This window comes from Cebidichthys violaceus, unplaced genomic scaffold (assembly GCF_023349555.1).
Source record: "Cebidichthys violaceus isolate CVI_PGR_0920_01 unplaced genomic scaffold, fCebVio1.0.p SCAF_11, whole genome shotgun sequence".
In the NCBI taxonomy this organism is placed as follows: domain Eukaryota; kingdom Metazoa; phylum Chordata; class Actinopteri; order Perciformes; family Stichaeidae; genus Cebidichthys; species Cebidichthys violaceus.
The window spans coordinates 5,812,947-5,838,269 of NW_027176274.1; the positions used below are offsets into that span (position 1 = coordinate 5,812,947).

General features: G+C 42.6%; 3 protein-coding genes across 5 annotated transcripts in view; all 3 read right to left on the minus strand.

The window, feature by feature from the left end:
* ptpn4a (protein tyrosine phosphatase non-receptor type 4a) overlaps nt 1-14,005 on the minus strand; it is a 60,061-nt gene extending 46,056 nt beyond the window's left edge. For both annotated transcript variants that reach the window (XM_068701759.1, XM_068701748.1), the window contains exon 1: nt 13,492-14,005. The gene's annotated coding sequence lies outside the window, so the exon portion shown is untranslated. The remainder of the gene's footprint in view (nt 1-13,491) is intronic.
* A 2,724-nt stretch (nt 14,006-16,729) lies between these two features.
* tmem177 (transmembrane protein 177) lies at nt 16,730-24,784 on the minus strand. Of its 2 annotated transcripts, none has more exons than XM_068734682.1 (3): nt 24,715-24,784; nt 17,934-18,198; nt 16,730-17,651 (listed from the first exon to the last, which is right to left on the minus strand). In XM_068734682.1, exons 2-3 carry the CDS (start codon nt 18,132-18,134, stop codon nt 16,920-16,922), a joined length of 933 nt encoding a protein of 310 aa, XP_068590783.1. In that variant the 5' UTR covers nt 18,135-18,198; nt 24,715-24,784; the 3' UTR covers nt 16,730-16,919. The 2 variants fall into 2 exon arrangements, with proteins under 2 accessions (XP_068590783.1, XP_068590776.1); XM_068734675.1 differs by lacking the exon at nt 24,715-24,784 and adding an exon at nt 19,233-19,295.
* Nucleotides 19,524-22,462, minus strand: LOC137890539 (zinc-binding protein A33-like). Its single transcript, XM_068734661.1, has one exon. The coding sequence runs from the start codon at nt 22,173-22,175 to the stop codon at nt 20,757-20,759; it is 1,419 nt and encodes a 472-aa protein (XP_068590762.1). The 5' UTR covers nt 22,176-22,462; the 3' UTR covers nt 19,524-20,756.
* Nucleotides 24,785-25,323: the final 539 nt, after the last annotated feature.

Sequence of the window (25,323 nt, forward strand, 5' to 3'; positions counted from 1 at the left end):
ATATTTCGATTAGTTTTTGCAGGCGTATGATGTACTTTAACTAAAAGGGTTTCACATAAAATTTCCCCCCTGTGTACTTTGTCAAACTAGGTCAAAGTTTTAAGTCCGAGTGATTTTCGTGAGCGGTTGCTGAGTCGGGCGTCAACGATCCAAACATTAAATATAACAAAGGAGCTACGCAGCCTTAAGCGCTTTGATGCCGATCATGTGAAAGCGGCTCTAGCCTGAATGCAGCACACAGGGCTCACGGTGAAAGAGCCCGATTGTCATGAAGTATGGAACTTTGCACTTGTCTGCCTAATCCAGGGGGGCAACGTCACAGAGTTTTGGGGAGAAGAAGACAGAATCATTTGATTTTAGACAAAATAACTTCCGTTGAAATAAACATTTTGACATAAAAATCAATGAATAATCGTGATATATAACCATGATCTCAATATTAATAAAGATAAGTGTGACTATCATGATTGTTGTCAACATTGAAGTAACAAAATCTGTCAGGCGTCTTAGAAACAGAGAGGATCGCATCATGTGACAAAGTCATGATGACTACATGACTTACTTAATCCCCTGCACCCTCAGGATAACCTTGCATTGCTATTCTTAGAAGCTATAGATGTTCAGGCCGTGATACTCAAACACTAAACCAATCAGAACTCGTCTCATCAAATTTCAACCCGCCTCGTTCATTACTCATCTCCCCCAACACTATCCGAGACTTTTTTTTTTTCGAAGAAGCCTTAGATTTTCTATTCTTCTTCTTTGAAGAGAAATAGAATTAGACCGCGGCTGACATTTAAAATGAGATATCGGCAGCGAGTAGTTGAGGACAGAGTACTCGGAAAAGGCTTTTTTTCCCCATCAGCCTAATCCTTCAGAGGTAATACAACAGTCGTTTTCCAGGAAACTCTGGGGCTTTACTGTAATGTGTCCATATTATCAATGCTGTGCACTCTGCGAGAGGTCGCTTGCTCAGGCACTGAAAATAGATGCCCGATTCATTTTTCGCCACCAGCCTGCAGGCCTATTTATACTATAAACATTTAAAAACTAACGAAATGATGAAGAGAGAGTAACACGATATGATATACCAATGAAACAAAAGAAATATATGCAAACACCGCAACCGACGGGAAAGAAAAGAGGTGCTTTAATTCCCTGCCTGGATGCATCCAGAGGATTCTTACCTCTGGCTAGAAATGTACAGTGTGTTATGTTAATGCTACGTATGCAAACACACATTTGCATTATTACGCAACTGCCTAACCCCGTCCTTCATGCAAGTGTCAATTGAAAGCCGAGTGGTATAAACCCACAACTTCTAGCAACGCTGTGAGGACAAACCGCTTCAAACTTTGGTCATTTACAACCAAAAATACAAAAACATAAATACAGATCAGTATATACACGCAGTACGAGGTGCTAAAACACACTCACGCACAACATCTGCTGCTTTAAAACATCTGAAAATGAATTTTCCAGGTGTCTTCAGCACAAATGTTCACTTCTGAGAGAAATCCTGTGTGTGTGTGTGTGTGTGTGTGTGTGTGTGTGTGTGTGTGTGTGTGTGTGTGTGTGTGTGTGTGTGTGTGTGTGTGTGTGTGTGTGTGTGTGTGTCCACGGATGGGACACACTGCAGGCTCATAATCTGCTCTATTTTGCTTATAAAAGGATTTCTGCATGATGCACAATTCAGGAAACTTGCAGCCCTGCGTACGTTCTACACTATGTTTTACAGCACTCTCTCCCTCTTTGGTATTTTGTGATTATCGCCGTCTTTTTAAGTCAAAATGACTTCAACAGTAATCTCTCAAAAAACAGACATGGTCGTCTGCTTGTGACTTATTTCAGAAAACCCCACGCTTTAATGTAAGGGTGGCTGCAGCTCGACGTGCGTTTGGTCTACCGCGGTGCTTTTTATGTCACGTTTACGCGTCAGGCGGGTCTAGGTTTTGACCCGCTGTGGTTCAAACCTAGAAGTTTCTGCAGTTGGGGAGTCATTTTTACATTTTTTGTGTTGCGAAGAAAAAATGTGTGGTTAGCAGCACTGTGAATACTCAAGATAGAAGACCTATAAACTATCCAAATATAAAAATCAATAAATCAATAACCCTAATAACCTTAAGGTGGATTAACTGCAAACTATAAAACCGCAAAGCTGAACAGCCGCAGGCCCTGCTGCAACACAGGCAACTCAAAAGGAGGAAGATTTGGAGAGCGGAGCTGATGATTAAACAGTTTGATTGAATGCATTAAGTAGCTCATGTAACAAGAAGCATGTGTGTGGGAGAGGCGTTAGGGGATAGCTCTGCACCGCCGGTTGTATGAAGAGGTGAAGATGAAGAGATGGATGTGGGTGGAACACATTGTGGTTGGTAAACAGGGCCAAAACAGGAAAGCGTGGGCCCTCCTGACAATCACCTCGATGTTTCCACGCTGTTAAAAATAAGTTAAGCTGCCGGTGAAAAGAAAGACTTGAGACACTAATTAGCTGCTTTTGTGCATGTCCTGAGGTATGAAGGCAGAATCCCTTAATCCCATTCAAGGCCACAGTTTGCTTCATACAAAAATACCAAAAAGGTGCATGCTCAGGTGTGAAACTCAAAACAGCTGATACAAATCTCCCAGCATCACCGGGCTTTTTTACGTATATATATATATATATATTTCTGCTAGCATCACAGTGCACTGTTCATGTCCTGTTCTCACAGAGCTGAATCATCTTTGATACACAATACAGTCAGTGAGACAATAACATGGTGCAGTTCACCAAACTAGAACTCCAGCATGCCTAACTGTGCATGTCTCCTCTTACTGAGCATGAGGTTAAACATTGCCGTTAGTGCAGACAGTAATGTTTTAAAAAAAACTAATATTAATATTAATAATTATTACATGTTCAAAACATACCAAAACATCAACACGAGTATATCTGCATGTACAAATACTTGATCAAAACCGTTTCATTGATGGAATTTGGAAAGCTATTGCTATTGGGATGATTTTGTTTATTCTGTAGCATTTAGCGTGTTTAAATTTCATTGGTAATGTAGATGCATAACACGTTCTTTGAAGCTTTGTAAGGTTACATATGTAGGCCAGCACAGTTGATGTTTGTGGAAGTGTTACCAAGCAGATGGCATTTCATCTGCAGCGTTGACCTGATATTATGCAGCAACCTCAAACCGGGTTTCACAAACACGGGTTAAACAGTGCTTGATTCAGCCCATTAATCTGATTTTACAAAAGAAGATTAGTGCAACCCCAGACCTAAGTGGAGGCTTAAATGATCCGATGAAACAGTTTCAACTCCTGAGTAACGCTGTTATATAGTAGTATGTCATATATTAGTAATGCACACCGACTGGGCGTGTCTTCATTGGTGATGTTGTAATGTTTGGCTGTGGAGCAACGTGTATTTGTGCAACATATTTTTATGTCTAATAGTTAAGTTTCCCTTTTTTTCATTCCACTAAACATGCAAACTACTAAAGACACCACAATGTTTGTCAGGTCTTAATGTTCCGGACTCCAATGTCCAGAAATCACTGGACCAGCTTGGACAGTTAAAGTTACAGTTTAAGTACTAGATGAACAAATACTTGCTTATTGACATAAAACTTGTTCTGTGAAATTACTCTTAATAGTGTTTGTTTTGTCACCTTGCTCAAGGTGTGTTTTTCTCTAGAGCTGTATTATAGTTGTGGTTGTTGTTGTTGTTAGTGTTGGAGTTATCATATCTTAGACTTCTTGTGTTGCTTTCAGATAGCTATGACAAACAATGTATTGACTGAAGGCCAGTCCTCAGCTGGAGCATCAGGAACTGGCCCCAGAATGGCCTGAATAACAAACCTAGCAAACTATAAAGTAAAATGATTGCCACTGCTCACAGTACTAGCTTAGCTTGTATTACTCAGTTGCTAGGTTAATGCCTGAGCAAGAGGTGCTAAAATATGCAAAAGATTCATAGTCCTTTAATTAATGTGTCATAGATTAAAGTGTCCAAGAAATGTCATGTATTGTACTCTAGCTGGTAGCTTCCATGCTGGCAAATAGGCTGAGAGAGAGAGAGAGTCAGCCAGAGCCAGCCCCCTGCCTCATGCTGAAATCAGAGAAACCACAAGAATGTAACAGCTTCTGTTATTATCCCTCCCTGCTGTCTCGCTGTCTGATAGCCTGCCCCAGAAAACAGCAGCAAGGCAGCCTGTTTCTCCCTCTCACACACACTCCTGTTCTCAGGTTCTCATTTCTGACACACACACACACACACACACAGATTCTCTCAGGGTATGGTTGTCCATTTTGCGCGCTTTCTTTCTGCACACACAGATACCGTAGTCCTGTATAAGCTCTCTCACTCACACACACACACACACACACACACACACACACACACACACAACCTGACAGTGCGAAATCACATAGACTGCAATTTGTTTTTCCAACTGAGAATTGCTGCAAACCCAGAGCTGTCAGACACGTAGAAACATCTGGACCATGGCCCACAGAAAAAAAACTAGCTGATACAGAACATAACTAACCGGCAGACACACAGTAAAATAGATCAATATATGAAAAAGATTGACCCACTGATACACTGTCCAACATATTGAGATTCAGCAACTTGTCTTGCTGATCAATGCTTTAAAATATTTGTTTTCCCATAACTTTGCACAAAGCAACGTACAACAAGTGCATTTCACAAGACCTTCTTGCATCAAAAGGAAGCTGCAGATAGTTGCGTATGTGATGTTCAACGCTGTACATTTATGAGTTACAGAAGGCTGAATGGACAGGGACAGAGGTTGTTGTAGAAATAACTATAACAAATTAACTTATTAGCTAGTAGGCCAAACATGTTTTAATCTAAATCATGTTACATGTCACTTTAGCCATCTATAGCTACAAGATCTATCCATCTTACCCAATTACCATCATACAGTAAGCTTACACGAGTCCCTGTTTAACTCACCACAACAATTAGATACTAAGGGTGTACGTCACGATCACTTTGCATTGATGTTATTGAATCGTTGATCACTGAATAGATATATTGATCCAAATTGCTGTATCCTTACACCCCTATTAGCTACAGTCATATTTAGCATATATTGCAACAATTCGACTTTGTATGCTACAGTTAACACTGGAAAACTAAAGTTAGCTTGATATGGTAAGATGACTTCTTATGCTACAGTTAACACTGGAAAACTAAAGTTAGCTTGCTATGGTTAGCTGACTTCTTATGCTACAGTTAACACTGGAAAACTAATGTTAGCTTGCTATGGTTAGCTGACTTCTTATGCTACAGTTAACACTGGAAAACTAAAGTTAGCTTGCTATGGTAAGCTGACTTCTTATGCTACAGTTAACACTGGAAAACTAAAGTTAGCTTGCTATGGTTAGCTGACTTCTTATGCTACAGTTAACACTGGAAAACTAATGTTAGCTTGCTATGGTTAGCTGACTTCTTATGCTACAGTTAACACTGGAAAACTAACGTTAGCTTGCTATGGTTAGCTGACTTCTTATGCTACAGTTAACACTGGAAAACTAACGTTAGCTTGCTATGGTTAGCTGACTTCTTATGCTACAGTTAACACTGGAAAACTAACGTTAGCTGAATCTTCATGCTACAGTTTACAATGGACAACTAAAGTTAGCTCGCTATAGTAAGATGACTTTTCATGCTACAGTTAACAATGGAAAACTAACGTTAGCTTGCAAAGGTTAAGTTACTTATAATGATAAATTTAACAATGGTCAACGAGCGTTAGCTTGCTAAGTTTAGCTGATTTTTTATTATAGAGCATAAGAATGTTCTGTAATGGTTCTATTCTAACATACATTAGCCTGTTATAAAATGTTGTTGCAGTGTTTCTGTACATGGTTGTTAAATGCAACTAAAGGGGACTTTGTGAGTTAGCTTGACGAGAGGATCTTACCTATCCTCAGGCTTTGAGTTACAGTTGAGAAAGGTTAGGCCCTGATGTCAACAACAGAGCACAGGGAGGTCCGTGTGTGTGCGTGTGTGTTTGTGTGTGTTTGTGAGAGTGTTCCAAGCTCACATGGGCGGACACACCCTCCAAAAAAGCATGCCCATCAGCCTTTGTAACCAGATATCTCTACGCATGTTGTCAATCATTTCCCTCTTGCTTTTTCCACTGCATCATCTCACATGCACTGTGACGACAGTCTAAAACTAAACAAGAGAAAGTTACGGAGAAACTGAAACTATAAAACACCTTTGTCCTGAAACAGCTGGTCATGTAGACTAAAATTCAAGACAAGTAAGGGTAAAAAAAAAAGGGGAGAAGGACGGATGGATAGAAAACAAGCCTGAAAGTGGAGAAATTGGAAGCAGTATGAAATAAAAACAGCAGCACTAATGTCCTGTGTTTTTATGTCCTTGTTTGAGTTGGATATGGAATCCTTTTGCGCTTCCTCCACACATCTCCAAGCAAAACAGGCAGCGGATAAAACAAGGTTATACCATGTAAACTGTTGATGTTCCAGAAATAACCCCATCAAATGTCACACAAAAATGTCTGCAAGTCTGAAAAAGAAGGCAGGAAACTAAAGGTTTAGAGACATGGTAACCAATGTAAGAGTCTCTCTTAAGTGCTGCTAAATTGCCTATTTCTGACTTGGAGAGAGGAATTATTTTAAGATGGAAACAGGTTCTATTACCTCTAAGGTCACCACTTTGTAGACACACGATTGTGGGTAATTTCATCGAATTAAACTGGTCACATCTCAGCCGGAGATCAAAAAACAATGAAGCTGAGCTGATTCTCATGAGGGGGCGACAGCAGGAAAAGGAACGCATCCATTTTTGTCCCTGACCCACCGTTCTTAAGCAACTGTGTCCTTTGACCTCCGGAGGTATTCAAGGCTTTTTAAGCAGCTGTTTCAAAAGGCAGACCTGAGGATCTGAAGCTGACACACACACACACACACACACACACACACACACACACACACACACACACACACACACACACACACACACACACACACACACACACACACACACACACACACACACGCTAAGCTCAGGTTGCACAAGCAGCAGGTTATAAAAGGGCACATGGCTATAGGTCCCCAACTCTTTGCTGAGGAAAATCAGAATACACCTTTTAGGAAATGGTGTGTAAATGTACAGAGAAGGGCATGTGTTGCTGTGTGCCTTTTGGGGATAGTGGCGAGGATGTTAGCGAAGGAAAGGACAAGCCAAAACACGCACCGGAGCATAACTCTTGAGTAAAGAGTCGGGAGCCAGCTGTACTCACATACCTGAGGAGGGTAAATGTGGGGGGTGGGGCCGCAGTGGAGAGGAGTCCTCCCTTTCAGATGAGAAATGTTCAGGTATAATCATCCAGTGGTTGTTCTATAACAATAAGACACGGCGCAGTGATGGTCTGGAAAGGACTGATCTCATCATCTTGCCCCTTCAGTTTGCATCTGAATGACTTGCTCTGGTTTTAGACGCGTAACGCAGGTTTAATGCATTAATTCCCAACACTTGTGCATTAAAACCCTATTCCCTGAGTCCAAATCCAACAGGGGACTTCTTCAAAAAGTCGCATATGATCATCACTTTGTGAGGTACTTGCTAACATACTTGAGCTGAAGGGAGCGGACACGCTGACAGTGGAGCAGCAGCCATTTTGCTAAGAATATCCAAAACACCACAAATGAATGGCATCGGTTGCATTTCAACTAAACCTGCATTTATTATTTTGTATTATTGCAGCCAAACATCTACTACTGCTTTGTATGTTCCATCCACGCATTGATGCCAATCAGTTACCCCACGTCCCCTGCTGTTTGCCCACCGGTCTCGCCACAGTCGTCTCCCAATCCTCCATTTATCCGAAGGCCACCTCTGCGTCTACCCATGTCATATCCAGTACTAATCAATGATCACGTTAATCTTTTAATGTCTTTATGTTGCGCTGTCTTAATCCAACCTGTGCAAGGCTAGCTAAATCCATCTCACACACTATAATCTAGCAAGCTTTACCACTTGGCTCTTGCTGGTATAATCTAGCTCTGCATTTTTCAGAAACTGGGTTAGAACACACCAGTGACTTATTACGGGGCAGACACCGGTGATGAATTGCAAAAAATATCTAGAACCACTGCTTATGTTGCCAAGGCCTAAAGGCCAGTATGTTTTGAGTTGTTTTAAAAGGTGAAAGTCCGAGAAAAGAATTAAGACGGACCACCATAGTCCACGCTATCAGTATCAGTAGATTAAAAGAAAGTAGAGTTCATTTGAATGCGACGTGCTCTACAAACCTGTAGAATTTGTTCTGGCCGACACAGCAATACGGGACCACAAGACATGATTTCTGCTATACTTAATAATAAGGGTGGCAAAATTAGAACTTGAATGTAACTGATGGTTTCAAATCATTTATTCTGTGTGTTTGTGTGAGAGAGTAAGAAGTAAGGGGTACGTCTCTAGCTCCTCTCTCTGGCTGGAGAACATGCTGTCTCAGCTAATCAAACCATTATTACTGCCCACTAACGGAGAACACCATTACACCATTACCATAATGTGCAGTTTCATCTGATTAGTTATGCATGATCCAGATACGCCAACACTGGGTAGAGAGAGAGAGAGAGAGAGAGAGAGAGAGAGAGAGAGAGACAGAGAGACAGAGAGAGAAAGAGAGACCCTGATCTGATAAAAAACATGCGTCTAACATGAAATCTTAAAATTGAACAGCTACAACCACTAAAAACTCAATTTTTTCAAGACTCCTCAGAACATTGTTACATATGAAGAATTACTGTGATTCAATACAATACTACCACTGTCCAACTATGGATAAATGTTGTTAATAAATATAATAACAGCTTTTTTCCTGCTAGAACTGAACTCATCTACACCCAATTCAGAGAGCCTCTGTAATGTTTGTGTGAGTGTTATTTCTGAATGATGCTTATGGAAGGCTGGGCCAAATCCAAAATAATAATTTATCGTCTTTTAATGAAGTTATATACCGAGTCACCGTCATACACGATGACATCGCCTAAATTAATAACAAGAACATTCTAACTCAAATTTCTCAGATAATCAAATTATTTTGCACATAACTTCTTAATTAAATGAGAAAATACTCATTACTTGTCACCAGAGTATACAAAACCACGTGGTTATTTCACATAGACTACTTATGTCGTGATATATATCCATGGAGATATGAAATGAGCTGCATCGTGACAGAACATTTGGGCCGTATCACTCAGCCCGATGCTAAAGGCTTAAAAGGAGCAACCCCATTATGCGATTATTCCTTACGACCAATCAAAACGTACATGTCGCCATTAAAAATAGCACTACTGGCTTTTTATTTCCGGGAGCCTGAATCTGTGGAGGCACCTTGGTCCTGGCATTCTGCAGCGTGTGGTATCTTACACAGAATAAACACAGCTGTGTTTGGGGCTTGGGAAACGGGGTTTCTTCGCTAAAGAGTCGCGCCATATCCGCCCCAGCAACAGACCGCTAACTAGCTGCCTTTCTGAGAGCTATCTGGCTGGATGTTTATGTGAACGCAGGGCTGTTTGGCTGGTTCACTTGAGGACCGCCGGCCGTAGCTCAGGACAATGATGACGAGCTGAGGCCGCTTCCGGCATGTGCCACGTTAGGTCAATTGGATTTGTTCCATTCTTTACCAAATTAGGCACATTCTGCTATTTTTTTTTCAGAATGACCTAATGGCAGTAATTTCATTTCAAGATGCACAACATTCAAGGAATAAGCTGGCAAAAAATGAAAATCACCAGTAACTTGGCAACGGGTCGCTTGTGCAGCCGCTGTTAACTGCAAGTGGCCAAACTTTAGTCTGTCAATGGCTCCGCTTACTGCGCTTCCCAACTGCAAATAGGACAGCGAGCTTTCCAAAGGGTTATAATAGAATGAGCAGGCAGCTGGTCCTCTTGGTTAAACATGAACAGGCTGCTCTTTGACAGGCCTGTCACCAGCAGTCAGCGTGGGTCACAGCGAGCCTGGTCTCACTCAAATAAAGAGGACGATCTAATCGGGGATCTTAAAAAAAGGTAAGTACCACTCAGTTTGAAACATACACAAGAGTGAGCCTTAATATTAAAGTCATAAACTTGTTCATGAGGAGGGAAAAAAAAGCTACTTTGTTTGTGTTACATTGACAAAAATTAAAAACCTACATTTAAGATGATACAAGTTAAAGTGAATGAACAGGTTTTTTTTTGCATAGCTCTTTTGGCAATGGATCCAAGCCTAATATTGTAAGATATGCATATCTTTGAAGTCTGATAATATATATCTCGCCTGCAGCCCTCCCAGCCGGTCGCCTTCTTACCAACACTTTCAATTAGCACCAATACTAAGCCGTCAGCGGTACGGACCCACGCTGAAAGGGAGGGTGTGTCCTTCCAACTAACCAGACGTAAGGTGTCGGCATAAGATAGAGAAAAAAAAGGAAGAGCAGAAAACTCAAAAAAGCAAAGAGGTGAGACGCAAGCGAGAGAAAGGAGGAAGTGACGGAGAGACAGAACATCAGAGAGACAGAAAGTGAAGCTCAGGGAGCATAAAAGACGACCTCCACCTGGACCGGCACAGTTATGAGACAACAGAGACACAAAACACTGACTTCTTGTTTGATCTTTTTGGCACATAATGTCCTACGTTCTACTGTTCTGCGCTCCTCTGAGCCCATCCCACAGTGTGTACACATCTCAGCCCTTCAAGCAGACGAGAACAATGGTCGACCTTTGACTACTTCGCTATGTAGGCTGGTTTATGGGGTTTAACCGAAGGCCGGCATCTTAACGCATCTTCTCTACAGGCACCAGAAAAACCTGGGCTGACACATCTGTAAAAAAAAATAAAATAAATGGACATCAAAGTGGACATGAATTTGCTGCCCTTACTTAACATACCAAATAAACACACATGAAACAGTCTAATACACCTCTCAACCACAGTATTGAAGGTATAGTGCTAGCAGTAAAACTGAATTATTCAACATTCCTCACTTAATAGCTTCTACAGTTCCAGTAATATCATCAAGTGATGGATAAAAGATTAAACAATCCCTTATTAGTCCCGCAGTGGGGACATTTGTCCTCTGCTTTCGACCCATCCCTGGTATATACAGGGAGCAGTGGGCTGCCCCTGAGAAGCGCCCGGAGAGGAAGGAAGAAAGAAGAAATTCCTCGCAAAAACCTAATGTATGTCTTTGTTGTCAAGCTACAGGCAATGTTGACCAACAGTTTCTCAAACTGTAGTGCATATACTGTAGTACAAGTTGAAGAAGTTGCTTTGGGATCTGATGATACTACCAAACTCCCAATTTGCTCCCATAGGATCCCCTGCCCCTTGCTACCAGGTGCAGATTGTCCCCATTAACCCTGCCACACCTGGGCCTCCTCTGTCTCCCAGTGTCTCCATATCCTCCCCTCACTTTTTACTATCTGTTCTCTCTCCATGTTCCACACACACACACACACACACACACACACACACACACACACACTTCTGCTGTACACCATGGGGATGGCAGGTTCAGGTGCGCAGCTCGAGTGAACCAGGGCCATTGCCACAGGCAATTTAATCCTCACCAGCTGAGTCCATCCACTCCGAAAACTCGAGGCTTCTTCCAGGTTTGGAGACGGCAAAAGCGAAGCGGCTCATTCGAGGACTCTCCTCAGCACACCATTTGGGAATTTATGATGTGCATGTAAATAAAAATGGTTACACTGCACTTAAAACAAAAATCATGAAAAGAAACTATTTAGTCGCGTTTCAGTGCCAACAGCACAGCCTCCAATCCTACTTCTGATATCAGAGATGGGATTGTGCCTTAAAAGAACTCTTAACTTTAGCTGAGCTAAAAATCCACTGTTGCAAAAATAATCCTCGCTACCACAGCTTTAATATATAATGGTAATAAACAGCCTATGGTGTCCCAAATAAAAAAAAAATGTTTAAAAGTGCAACACGACGGGCCTAATTCCCAAGATAAGTAGTTCAGCTTCAGCCTCAGACAAGGATTCCCAAACGTATTCAGGTCAAAACCAACATGAGGTCAAAGACACCATTTTTTTGGACCCCCATCTGCTCAGGTTTTTTGTTTATGCAGATTCCTTCAGAAGTACTGCAGAAAAAGCTTCTTTTTTTTCTTTCTTTTTTTAAATGGCTACAGTCTAAAAATAAAATGACACCTGATGTACACAGTATGTTGTGGGTTGGGGTGTGCCCCTGGAGGACCCCCAAACCACAGTTTTTGGGGGGGCTGCTGGTTTTTAGATAACCCCAAACTACTGAGTTTCATTCACAATTCCTGAGATCCCATTCAGAACCAACTGTGACTGTAAAAACAAAAAGCTACGACTCTGTGCGGTTAAGACAGAGAAAAAGGGACCGAGGAGAGGAGAGATGGAGACCAGACAAACCGGACGGAGCCAGAGGCCCATACCATCTCAGCAGCAGGCAGCGAGAGGAACCGACTGCGACCCAAAAGATGTGGCACACAGGATGGTGGGGGATTACGTCATCGACAGAAAAGGAGGACGGCTCATCACAGCGAACCCTCACATTTATGACTTGGCACCACAATAGTTAACGGCACCTTTTCTACCATCTACTTCACACACAACAACAAAAAAAAAAGATGCTATTTTTTGGATGCACGGGGCGACTAAAGAGCAGGCTCTGATCCCGGACACATGGGGGCCTCTCGTGTGACATTTCTAGAATGTGACACGTACATGAGAGCATGTTGTAACAAAACGGTGGTTCACCCAAACATGTACCAATGAATGGCAAAACCTTTACATCCATTCGATCCTGAAGGGGTCTGTGCTCGCTGTGTCTATTTACCGCTGACGGCGATAGAAAAGAAACACAACGGGCTCAGTCAAACAACACTTCCCCCGAAATAACTCAATAACCACAAATTAATCGCTTTTCGGTTACACGATGAAAGGAATGTCATCTTTACGCAGCGCTTCCATTGAACGCCAACTGGACTCTTGTCATTAAAGGGCTTATTGTGCACTGTGATGGTGAATGAGCTGTTAACGGCCTATTTAACTCCAATATAAATACCTCAGACTTAAAGAAGCTCGACCGGAGCTGTATTAATTCAACAGACTGAACTGCACAGCAAAACTGCGCACACTGGCTTTAAAGTAAGCTGCAAAGACATTTGAATGGGCTGAGGAGCAGCTAGCTAAGAAGCGAGCTACACACAACCCACTGGTTTATTAAGGTTATGGAATAACATGTAAATAACGGCTCTCTGTGTATTTATGCGAGGCTTCGCTCTCTCACACACACACACGTGTGACAACAACACGGACCGTTTGGAGAAGCGTTATCCCGGTGTTATTTCGCAATATTAGCATTTTAGCCAACTTGGATAAAAGTGACAGCGCTACGCTAGCTAGCTAGCGAGCTAACGTCAGCTGGTGGCCTGCGATCGAGTCTTTTCTTACCGTCATAAACTGCTCCAGGGGCGTCCAGTTTTTAAGGAATATAATTGTTTTGCCGTATGAGGAAATGTTTTGAGTAGGGGCGACGTAGCCCGAACATCCAAAGATCAGTTCACCCGCTGCCGATGAAACCCGAGCATCATCACTATCACCGTCTTCATCGGTACTCGGAGTCCGGCGCTGCGCTCACACACGTCCATCCAGCAGAGCGGGGCCTCCTCCGGGCTCGACCATGCGACTGGCTCGGCGACGACGGATAATCCACAAGACAGGAGCCCCCGCGGTAACCATTGGCTAGACGCGGCGACTAAGCAGTCATTTCAGGTCGAGAGAATGAAAAATATATCCCCACGCATGCGTAAAAATGAAGGAGATGTTGATCGGCGAAACGGTTACGCGTGAAAATCTTTGGACACCGAATCACAAAAATAGGCAAATGTTGCGTTTGTGACTTTCCTAACGTGAGCCTCTCCGTTGTTGTCAGCGTTCCGTGGTCTCTCCGCAGCTGCTTTGCCTGCCTGCCTTGCAGCACAGCAGCGATCAGCATAGCGACGTAATGGCGCAAACCGAGCGCAGAGGGGCGGGGCCACCGAGCGTGAGGCGCGCTGTTTGGTTTCTTTTTGTGAGCACACCCAGGTAGAGTTTCTCCAAAATATGATCTGAAATATAATCCCACATGTAGTTGCATTGTAACTCTTATGAAGAGCACAACGACAGTTATGTTGCAGCTCGTGTAGAACATGTATAATATATTGCAGAATGTATTAAGTATGCAATTATGTTCACATTCTGTAAACAAAATTAAATATTGCCATGTTTTTAGGCAGTTATTTGCTAGTGCACATACAGTAATAATCTGACTAGTAGAACATTAGGTGCTGTATTGAAAATGCAGTTTGCATGTGTATTCTAATAATAATAATAATAATCCTTCTGTGTACCTTGAATATGTTTGAACGCTCTATTTTTTGTTTACAGGTCAAACACATTGCATAACGATATGTCATGTCTATATAATAATATAGAATTTGATTTCCTTTTTTTTTTAAAGGCGACCGGAATAAAATATATTAGAATAAATGTTCTCAACTGTCTTTTCTAGTGTTAGCAGATGGCATTGGCAGCGGGAATTGATGTCATTCATATTATGGCTGATACTGTTACTTGCACACACACACACACACACACACACACACACACACACACACACACACACACACACACACACACACTTGGATTCCTATCTTAATTGGAATGTATTTTTAACTTGAATTTCCTTCTCTTTTTTTTAAAGAGCCCTGTCCCTACGGGAGTCTTAATCTCAGCATGAATATCATTGTGTAACTTTTCAAATTAATATAATAATGAAAGTGACATTCAACCCTTTCTTTCTTGTTCTCATTCACTTCAAGTCCAAGCCTGTCCATTCAGACCGAATGAATGTGCAGCCCTGTCATTCATGAGACACCGTAAAGGAAAGAGAGTAATGCGCTGTGAGAGTGCTGTTGTGGGCTGTACTGACCTCAAGTGGCTTGAAAAAGAAACAGCCTACAATGCAACTAACAATGGGCCATTGTGCAGTAACTCTGTTTGGCATACAATGAAGTGAGCAGATGAAGCGGAGTAGTGAGAGCGAGACAATAAGCCCAGTGTTGTTGATATGCATATCCCAAAAGCCACTTTATAATCGGGGAATAGATGGAGACCTAAAAACACTCAGAGCGCTCACCTTTTTTTAACATCCTTATTTCGCGATGTATTCATTGATGTTTTCTGTTGTCAGTATAATATTATAAGGGGGTTATTTTGGAAACAAAAAATATATATATTTAGTTCACACACTGAGCATTTCTTGATGAAGGGTGCAGGGCGTCAAAGCCCACAATCTGCTGCATGATCGTGGATCTGGAACAAATTCTGCATCTTGCTCTAGGGCAGTCTGACTTGCTGTCAGCGAACACTGAACCCAAGCTGTCCTGATTAAGAGCAGTCCCTCCACCCCACCAGTGCTGCTGTCTGAGTGCTTTTTACGTCCAGATTTGATCTGAACATTTTTCTTCTGATTCCATTGATCCATTGAAGGAAAACACAGCGGGTTGTAGATTCCACTTAGTGTGTACTTCTACGGCACGGTCTAGCTGAGGACAATGATGTAAAAAGTCGCTGTATGTCTACAACACTATTAATTATATGCGTCTATATTTAGATCAGTCCGCAGGGTAAAGATTGGAACTGTAATTAAAACACTGCACCTTGTTAATATGCAGAAAGACGACCTAAGGGAACTATATGATGAGTTCTGAGCCACAATAAGCTGCATATTAAGATTATTATCGCTAAATAAATTAGTTAGGGTCATGCAAATGATGTGTGGGTACAGAGAGTGTTACTCTACTTAAAGGTTATTTGAGACCTGACCTGAGAGGAATAAAATATTGCTGATGTTCATTATAATGAACACAATTAAATGTTTTTTCATATAAGGACAAGTGGGCCGCTATAGGTAAATAAACCAGGGGAAGAGCTTTTATATAGATCTACTGGGAACATGCTGCATTAACCAGTTCCATATCATGACAACTGTAAGTGTGGACATACGTACAGTACATACAACTATGTTGAGTTCATTGCTTCCATATTTACACACTAAGACTTGGAGATATTATAAGCGCTAGTCCATTTCATGACAATCCAAAATATTTCCCTCCGTGATGGATTTACCTGACTTTCATTGAGTGGTCCCACACCTGAGGATACTGCACACAAGGTTTGAGATATCATTCGGCTGCGTGATCATTATCCTGATCTGTGCTTCCCTTTCCATCCCTAAGAGCCCGTCAACAGATTCTACAGGGAGAACAAGTGCATGGCTGGAAACAATGTGCCCGTCACTCTGGATAATTCACCAAGGTCCAAGATGTGCGCATAATCGAGTAACCGGAACATTGTTTGTTCATTTTCAGTGCTGTGATTAAATGACACAATTCCTTTCACCCTGCTTGTAATGGGGTTGTTGGACATCTCAACATCTGGCCAAATAAAACCAAACAGAACCACACGTGGCTAGACACCAATAAATATATGTACGGAAAGATGTTGTCATGTGGGTGACCCGACCTGTTTCATCAAACAGGTTCTAATTGTAATATCTAGAGACAAAGAACAATGACATCTTATTCTGCGTGACAAAGACTGTTCACTCACGTCTATTCAACAACATATATTTTATCACAAATATGAATTAGGTTTCAAAAATGTTTATTCTTTTACATTGAGTAATCAACTAAATCATGTCTTTAGTTGTATAAATAAGTCACCAGTCATACTGGTCACAAAATATTTGAAATTCTTGTCTTGTCATTTCTATTGTTCTACTTCAGGATTCCTAAAACGATAAACTTCAGGTTCAGGTGACTTCCTCCCACTTCTTCTCAAGCTTTTTCCTCTCTCAGCAGAGTGAGGATGCCTTCCCTCCTGGATGTGTACGGTGTGTGTTTCAGCTGAAGGAGGTGAGCGGGAAACAAGTTGCCACTCAGAGCATACATCTCTTCTCCCTTCTGCCCCATCAGGGAGCGCAGTGTCTTGTTTCTGGACAGAATCTTGTCGTAAAACTCCACCCCTCCTTTGGCGTAGTCGCGGGACAGCCCCGCCGCACGCCGGTCTGAGTTGTAGTCGATCCACTGGCTGACGGCATCCGAGGTGAGGAAGTAGGACACGGCTCCGAGCCCCAGCGCCACAACGTTCACGCCGCCGCGAAGCAGTGGAGGCCCAGCGTGGATCCCAAACAACTGCTTCATCAGCACGCTGTACACCCAGACCCCACCCAGGCAGAACGGGGCCACAGCAGCACTCATTACAGGTCCTCCGGACTGCAAGCGGGCCACTTCCCGCGCTATGGCGAACTTCTGCGCATCAAGGGAAAACACCAGGGCCTCCTGCAGAGCCGAGCCGGTGTCGCTGCTCCAGTCCACCAATTTGCCGTTGATGAAGATGTTGCGGTTGGTGATTCCGCTCGGGTCGCCGGGCGTGCTGTTAAAGTTTGCTGGGATGCCAATTTGGGCCCCGGTAGAAAGCCAAGGGACACCAGCACCAACCGGATGAAACCCAAAGGAGGCGAAGGCAGAGAAGTTCTTAGGTGAGCCGATACCACTGTCCTTCAACACCTACGAATGACAACATGGGAATTTAGATTTTATTGTTTTGTGAATGGAAGGTATGCTTTGTGAGTGCTGTGATTTATTGAATTTGACTATTCTTCTTACTTCAACTATTGTGAAAAGGTTGTGCATCCATATATAATGCCAGTAACCCTGACGTCATAACCGTTATTGCTGGAATATATTGCTTTTAACTCATCTGAACCATCTGCAAGCAAATGTACAAATCTATTTTAGCTAAACCACTGTTATTAAATGTAACCATAGAGGTAGATTGGACAACACTACCTGCTGGAAAACCTTCTCCAGCTTCTCAGACAGCGTGACCGGCTCTCCTTTGGACCAGGCCTGATAGAGCTGACGGTAGGAGATGTCGGGGAAAACGTGGTAGAACATGTTGGCCGCGAAGACCCCGCCGCAGCTCGCCACAAGCAGCGGAGTCCTGTACTTCTGAAGAAGCACGGAGTACTTGAGGAAGCGAGACGCCATGACGCGTCTTTGTTTTTGATTGACTTTGTGTCCGTCGGGCGCCTCAGGCTTCAACAGGAGGCATCTGTGAAGGAGGCATAAAAGGTTAGGTAGAGCGTGTTAAGTGTCTCTCTCAAGGACCCTTCAGGCGGGGATTTGAACCTTTGTTGTCCTGTTGAAGGAATCTTCTCTTTAACCACTCGGCCTCGGTAACACCACCTTCAGCACACATATTCAGATGGCCCCAGCTAACAGGTGTACATAACAGCCCCTGGTCATTGTGTTTGAAGGTTAACAAAAAAGATTAACTGACAGACGGAGGAGATAACAGCAGACACAACTAATGTGTGTTATATATATATATATATATATATATATATATATATATATATATATATATATATATATATATATATATATATATATATATATATATATATATATTACTGTTTGTTCCAGTCCACAGACGAAGCCTGCAGAGATGTAGCCTCATAACAACAGAGGATAAGAGACAGAACATCGTGGTTTGGCTTCAGTTGTGTTTTCATGGTCTTGAAAAGTTCAGTTCACCACAACTTTCTGAACTTATTTGATTTTATATTCGGAGTGAAAAGGCCAATGAATCTCCTGTTTGAAGTCCAGATGACATTTAAGACCAGGTCATTACTAATGCTGAATTTAAATTAGCCTCCCAGTAATAGTTTCAAAACGGCACTTAAAAGTTGTTTTTTATTGTAATTTCTTCCATTGTTTCTGTTTTTACCATGTAAACGTGTATTTGAGTACCTTTTAAAGCGTTATACAAATAAAATGTATTATTATTATTAACATAGCATGCCAATCGCTATCTCGAGGCATTCAACGTCGCTAAAAAAAACACCAGAAAACAGTAAAATGCCTCCAAAGTTCCGTTAACGAGCTGTACTGATGAACACTGACACACCGGGTTTGTACCGTGTGTTGTTTAGTTTACTCCACCTTATCTATCGCTACGTCGTAAAGCAACCAGAAATGCTCCAAACGGTTTAGCGGTTAGCTCACTGAATGCAAACACGTTGGGGCTAAAAACAAGAGGAATTGTTGTCTTTAAAGCCATAAAACCCATTAAACTACACTCACATGCTCTCCACATCCCTGCAAGGACAGCCGTTCTTACGTGACAGAAAGTCCTGTCCGTAAAGCGATCAGCTGTCGTCACGGTGTTGCACGACAGTTTTACGACAGAAGCTTTTGAAGAGCAGCTGTATTCAGAAAGAGAGCATGTTGAATATAGGAGCACGGAATATTAATACAAAAGGCAGCATTCGTGAGATGTAATAATATAATACAGAAACTAAATATAATGAACAATAGCAGATTCCACCGTCACACATCCTGATGAAATGTATTATAAATGTGCACATCTTTTTCAGAGTTTCAAAGTGTTTTATTGTTTTTGTTTACAAAAAAAACAAAAACGTGTATTCCTTTTACACACTTACAAAGTTGCATATAAAGGCAGTGTTTATAACAAAAGGCACTTCAACAGTGTGGCAGAGAAATGAAAAACGTAACTGTTCAATACAACAATATGTGACCACCACGGTACCACCGCCCTGATGGTACATCAACAAAGTGCTAAGAAAAGACTAAGAAAATACAAACACAAAACTGTGTACATTCAAATTTGAGTAACTCTCTGTGACCGCTTGGTTCAGTTCACCATCATGATCATGTTTAAAACCACTTGTATTCATGCAGTTTTGCATAACATTCTCAGTTACTGACACATTTTTTTTAGTTTTTAGTACTTTTTACATTGCACACATCTCTGAACATACACATTTCTATCATTAATTGTTCCCATTACTGCTGCAGTCTAGACCTAAATGTATTTATCATTCCCATGTGTACATTCTGTTGTGCCCATGTTGCATATACTGTATTTATCTTTACTTGTGTTGCTGCAGTGATGACCCCACCTAGATAAAAACAACGATATCTTGTGTTTGATAAAAAAAAGAGAAGAAAAACAAATCAAAAGACATCTGTTCTTTTTTGACAGAGTGCTACAACAAAGGCACTCCAAACGTGTGGCAGATAAATGCAACAAAAGAAAATACGATCAATCAAAACTTCACTGTTCAACGCAGCAGTATGTGACCACAGAGGTGCCACCGCCCTGACGCTACCTTAGCAAAGTGCAAGACAACGAAAAATACAAACACAAAAACAGCAACAAAGTTGCCAAATACGTAACTTGAAAATGAAGTAAAGCCCTGCTACCATGTGGTCAGCTAGAAAAGGTCCCCAGTTCAGCACACAATCATGATCATCGTTAAGACCACTATATTTTACATTGCACAAATCTACATAAATAAACATACAATGTATATTACTCATTGTTCCCAGTATTGCTTCAATCTAGACCCATATTTGCAGGTGTGCATTCAGGTTGTGTTCAGCTTTCTGGTTTTTACAATCTTCATTAATTTGACTATTCTTTAAATTGTATCCCTTTACTTTGGTTGCTTCAACGGTGATCCCCACAGAGACAACAAAACAACAAGTTCCCTGTCTTGAGAAAAATAAGAAAAGCAAATAATAAATAAATGAAGTGACAGTCTCCTCTTTCTTTTGACAGCTGGATGGCGAGCAGCTTCCTCACCAAACCGCTTTGATCTGGTAATTGTCCACCGGCCGAGTTAACGTCACGGTGAGATCCGCCGGCAGTATCTTCAGCGGGTGGGCATCCCAGGTGTTGATGTACGGGAACAGCCTGTCGGTGAACGTGTGCGTGAAGGTATGAATGGGTGCGTTCGCGTCTCGATCGAGGACGGACAGCGTCCCTCTGTCCCAGTCCAGCTGCACTCTGACCCTCTTCAGGGGTTTCTTCAGTGGGAGGACAGACACCGGGCATGACGGGGAGAACGCAGACAATTTACCTTTACAGAACCTCACCATCCACAACCCAGACGTGATGTCTCCCGTCTTCCGGGCATCCTGTGCCATGACCCCCAGAGCCCACACGCGGTTGCTCCCGACCTCCACGTCCCAGCTGTGGCTCCCCGAGGTGAAGCCCTCAGAGCCCAGGACGCTGCGGTGGCCCTCCATCTTCTCCAGGGTCGCAAAGAGAGGCGGTTTTGGTCTACACCTCGCACTGGTCAAACCTTCAGACAGCAGCAGCTGAGGGTGGGCAGTGTCGGGGTTCAGGATCACAGGGGTGTACGACACGATCTGTTTCATCTTGCACCACACGTCGAAGGTCATGTTCCCCAGGTGTTTGGCCACGTCGAACCGGGCCACCGTGACCCGCTCCGGGTCGTCAGGCAGGGGGCGCTCAGCTGCTCTCGTTAACGCGTTGACGTTAAGGAGGAGTGACGTGTCGTCATCTCTCAGCCCGTCCTCAATGGTTTTGATGGTACTTTCCATGGCGATTACCTCACCGGTCAGACCTTCAATCTTGTCCTTGATCACGTTCCTTTTACGCGTCTCTTCTTCCTTCAGTGCGTGGATCCTGAGCTCCTTTTCCAGATTTAGAAAGTCCTGAAGCACGCTGAACTCTTGTTTTATCTCCATCTCTGTGTCAACAGCTTGGTTGTGAATGGCTTCATCCGATTTTTCCAACTCAAGTTTCAAGTCAGTGAAGAGTTTCACTTTCTCCCGTGACTGACCCACGTATTCCCGCAGGTCGTTTCTGTACGTCTCCGCGGCTTCGTCCACGGGGGTAAAACTGTGGTTCGTGTGCAGTCTCGAGTCTCTGCAGACGACGCAGACGGGCGCCCGGTGGTCCAGGCAGAAGAGCTTGAGCGGCTCCGCGTGCAGGCGGCACACGTGCCCGGATTCCACCTCCAGCAGGAACGCCTCGCACAGGTTCTTCAGCACGAGGTTGCGAGGCGGCGCTTTGGTGAAAGACACTGTGTTGCAAACGGGACAAGGGCGATTCGATTTGGTCCCCCACCATTTCTGCACGCAGACGTTGCAGAAGCTGTGGCTGCAGCGGAGGAGAATCGGGTCTTTAAAGATGTCCTGGCAGATCGGACAGGAGAGCTCTTCCCTGGGCGCTGACCAAGCTGGAGCCATGTTCTTCTTTGTGTCGCTTCTTTTCTTTCACTTTTCTTTTTTTAAGACTCCTCGTGACACACTTGAAGTTTGCTGCCGTAAACAACAACTTCGAGGATGTAAAGTGAGGTGAAGTCACGCCTCTTCCGGTGTCCCACGGGATCTTATTTTGATAAAAAAAAAAATTGCCCAATCCCAATGTCCCCCTTAAGGCCTTAAACCCTGAACCCTCAGGGACTTCCTGACGTCACCTGGTAAATGGTTGAGTGTGAGAGACTGTGAGGGCTTTAAATGATGTAAATAAGAAAGGGACAACATATCACGTTACCGTGAAAACAACATAAAATATTGTACAATGTACAATTGTGGGTATTTATTTTATCCTTTTTACTCCCTGATTTGAATGTCGGCCAGGCTCTTTCCTCACAAGATCATTTCAAATAATCAATTTACTTGTTTTCGTCAAAACAGCTTCAATGACAAAATGATCTTTGATCCTTAATGTTTTTGAGTACAAGGTTGAACACAAATGTGTCGTCCTCTTTGTTTACCTTTTTTTTTTTTACGTCTCCATGCTTCCATGTGTTTAATATCACAGTGGGACAGCCCTAAACCCTCACGGAACTTTGCGTGAGCGCGCCTCAAAGTCTGTGAGTCTGTGAGTGTGGAGATTGAGATTGGACCAAATACTTTTTTCATCCCGTTTGAATCACACATAAGATTTAAATGATAATTTTGCGACACAAGAAAGTCCCAGTTTGTCTTAGATCTGTTGAAGTATCATTAGTTTTGTGTGAAACCGATCGGTGAACTACATCTCTCGTCTCGCACGACTACGTCACCAATACGGCCATTACAGCGGTTGCTAGCCATAGCTACCAAACTTTTAAATTTTTTTATCAACTGTGTCACTATGGCAGCACAATAAGAAACATTAACATTAAAAACGCAATCAAAATTCATTGTATATCTGGCCGATTTAAGTATCAATGCTAATTATTATTTTTTTTAACCTACAGTCTATGGTTTTATCCAGCAAATCTTTTTATCAGCCGGGAAGCGAGTCTTATAATCCCATTGGCTGTGGTGAAAATAGACGCAATGCTATTCAGTTGATGACATGTGTAGCTCGAGTTCACCCGACTTTTGACAACTTGAGCTGCTTTGACCTCTGCTGAACCAGTGATATCAAAGTGCTCATTCTGCCACTGATGAATATGTAAATACAGAAATATAAAACATCCACCATTTGTGTGTATTTTGCAGTCTCCTTGTGCATTTGTGGGGATTTCTTCTCAATATAGGCTACCTGCATATTATCTTTGCATAGTATAAACCCACTGTATTTGAACTCATCTGAAATGAAACTCCAAAGCAGCACCTTGCCATACAGGGACAGTGGCCTTACACTATACACAAGGCATATTACAGGTGCTGTTATTATATATTAGCTATGGTCCCTACTGTTAGTGTTGAGTTTCAGCTTTTCTTCTCTTATCTAACTAGTTAGGGGACCTTATGTCATGGCTGCAGTTTCCCTCTGGGATTAATAAAGTACTCTATTTATCTGACTTCTTCTTTGTGCTCATGTTTCCTGCTGTAGGTTTATTGGAAAATAAAGTGTTGCCCCTGGGAGCATTTCTAATTCCTCTCAACAGCTCAACATGGCGACAGCTGAGGCAACGGGTTGCCGCTAACAGCGTTAACAGCACTAAGTGCTGACGGAGCTAACAGTGTTTACCTGAGGGGGAGCTGAAGGGTGGGTGCTCTGAATCCCGTATATGAAGGAGAGGAGAATGGAGAGTTACTCTTTGTGACAGTCTTCACTGTAACGTTCAGCACCAGAGCATCGATTCTCCACTGCAGTCTGAATGTCCAAGAGTTCCCATTAGCTGCAACTGCTTTACATTTATGTTGAACAAACTATTTTAAGTATTAGTTTCACTTCAAGAAGGACAGGAAGAGGATGTTGCTGCAACTGTTCAAAGCTTTGCTCAGTCATGCATTTGTGCTGCATGACGTTTTTCTGTTGTTCCTCTCAACATCATCATTTTCCTTCCATCCAATGAAACGAATAAAAATAGTGAAACCATGACATGTAAACTGTTTATGAGACCAATAATGCACTCTCCTAGATACTGTAAAAAAAAACTAAATATGGTAATGGCACACTGCAAGATTTTACTTCTCAATTTTTAAAAGTGAGTTGCATCAAAACCCCCATTTTTTCAGGTCACAGTTGAACAAAGGTTAACTTTCAAGCAGGAAACGCACACTTGACTTTGTTGGTCAAACAGGATTCAGTTGAAGTGAATGAGGGATGGAGTGAACATTTGCGGAGACAAGTGTGAATGTGCTTTTTATCAGGAAATCCAGGATGGAGGGTTGGGATTATTCTTCCCTCCCCTGATGTTCCCGAACAAGCTGACACCCAACACTTTGGGCTCCTGGGCCTGTGCTCTGAAGGCTCGTTCAGTAATCCATCCATGAGTATCAATTGGTGGAAAACAAACTGAATTATTCTAACAGAAAAATGAGGAACAAATCAGGTGGAACTCACCAGAATAACATTAAAGCCGGTCTCCCTCACATCTTTTTTCTTTTTTTCTCGAGCTGCCGCTGTCATCTGCGGGTGTGATGAATACATGGGAATGGTTCATTACAGCCCTATTGGTATTTTACAAGAGACTGCTGCAATTACTGTGTGTTGTTGCACACATGCATATATTCAAAGCGCCACATTTCTCTAGATCAAGTCAAACATGCACGCAATCCCATGCAAATTAGAAAAAAGGGGAAGGGGGCGAGTCCATACTGTATGTGTGGTTGCTGCTGATCTGTACCGATGTGTGTTTTCTTTGAGGAGCTCTGAGACGTGCATACATGCCCGTGAGCTGCTGTAAAATTGTAATAGTGTAGCCGAGCTTGGTGCTTATGCACAGGATGCAAATGAACGGTGGAACCGGGTACAAAACAGCTGATTTCAATGTGCTGACTGGCTGCACACATGGTGGTGGTGTCGTGGTAGAGGAGGAAGTGAAAGTTGTGCAGTAAGACAGCAGTGAGAAAACTGTCAGTATTTTAGAGCATCTTCTTGCATTATACTGTCTGAACTTCTAACTACAATATGTAAGATTGCAACTGCTGGAACAGTAAAGATGTTTTTGTG

What these genes read in the sequence shown, in the direction of transcription:
- tmem177 (XM_068734682.1), bottom strand. Translation starts at nt 18,134, where the DNA reads ATGGCGTCTCGCTTCCTCAAGTACTCCGTGCTTCTTCAGAAGTACAGG. An exon ending in TGGAGAAGGTTTTCCAGCAG is followed by an intron (nt 17,652 to 17,933) that starts GTAGTGTTGTCC and finishes TGTCATTCGTAG; the next exon opens with GTGTTGAAGGACAGTGGTAT.
- LOC137890539 (XM_068734661.1), bottom strand. Translation starts at nt 22,175, where the DNA reads ATGGCTCCAGCTTGGTCAGCGCCCAGGGAAGAGCTCTCCTGTCCGATC.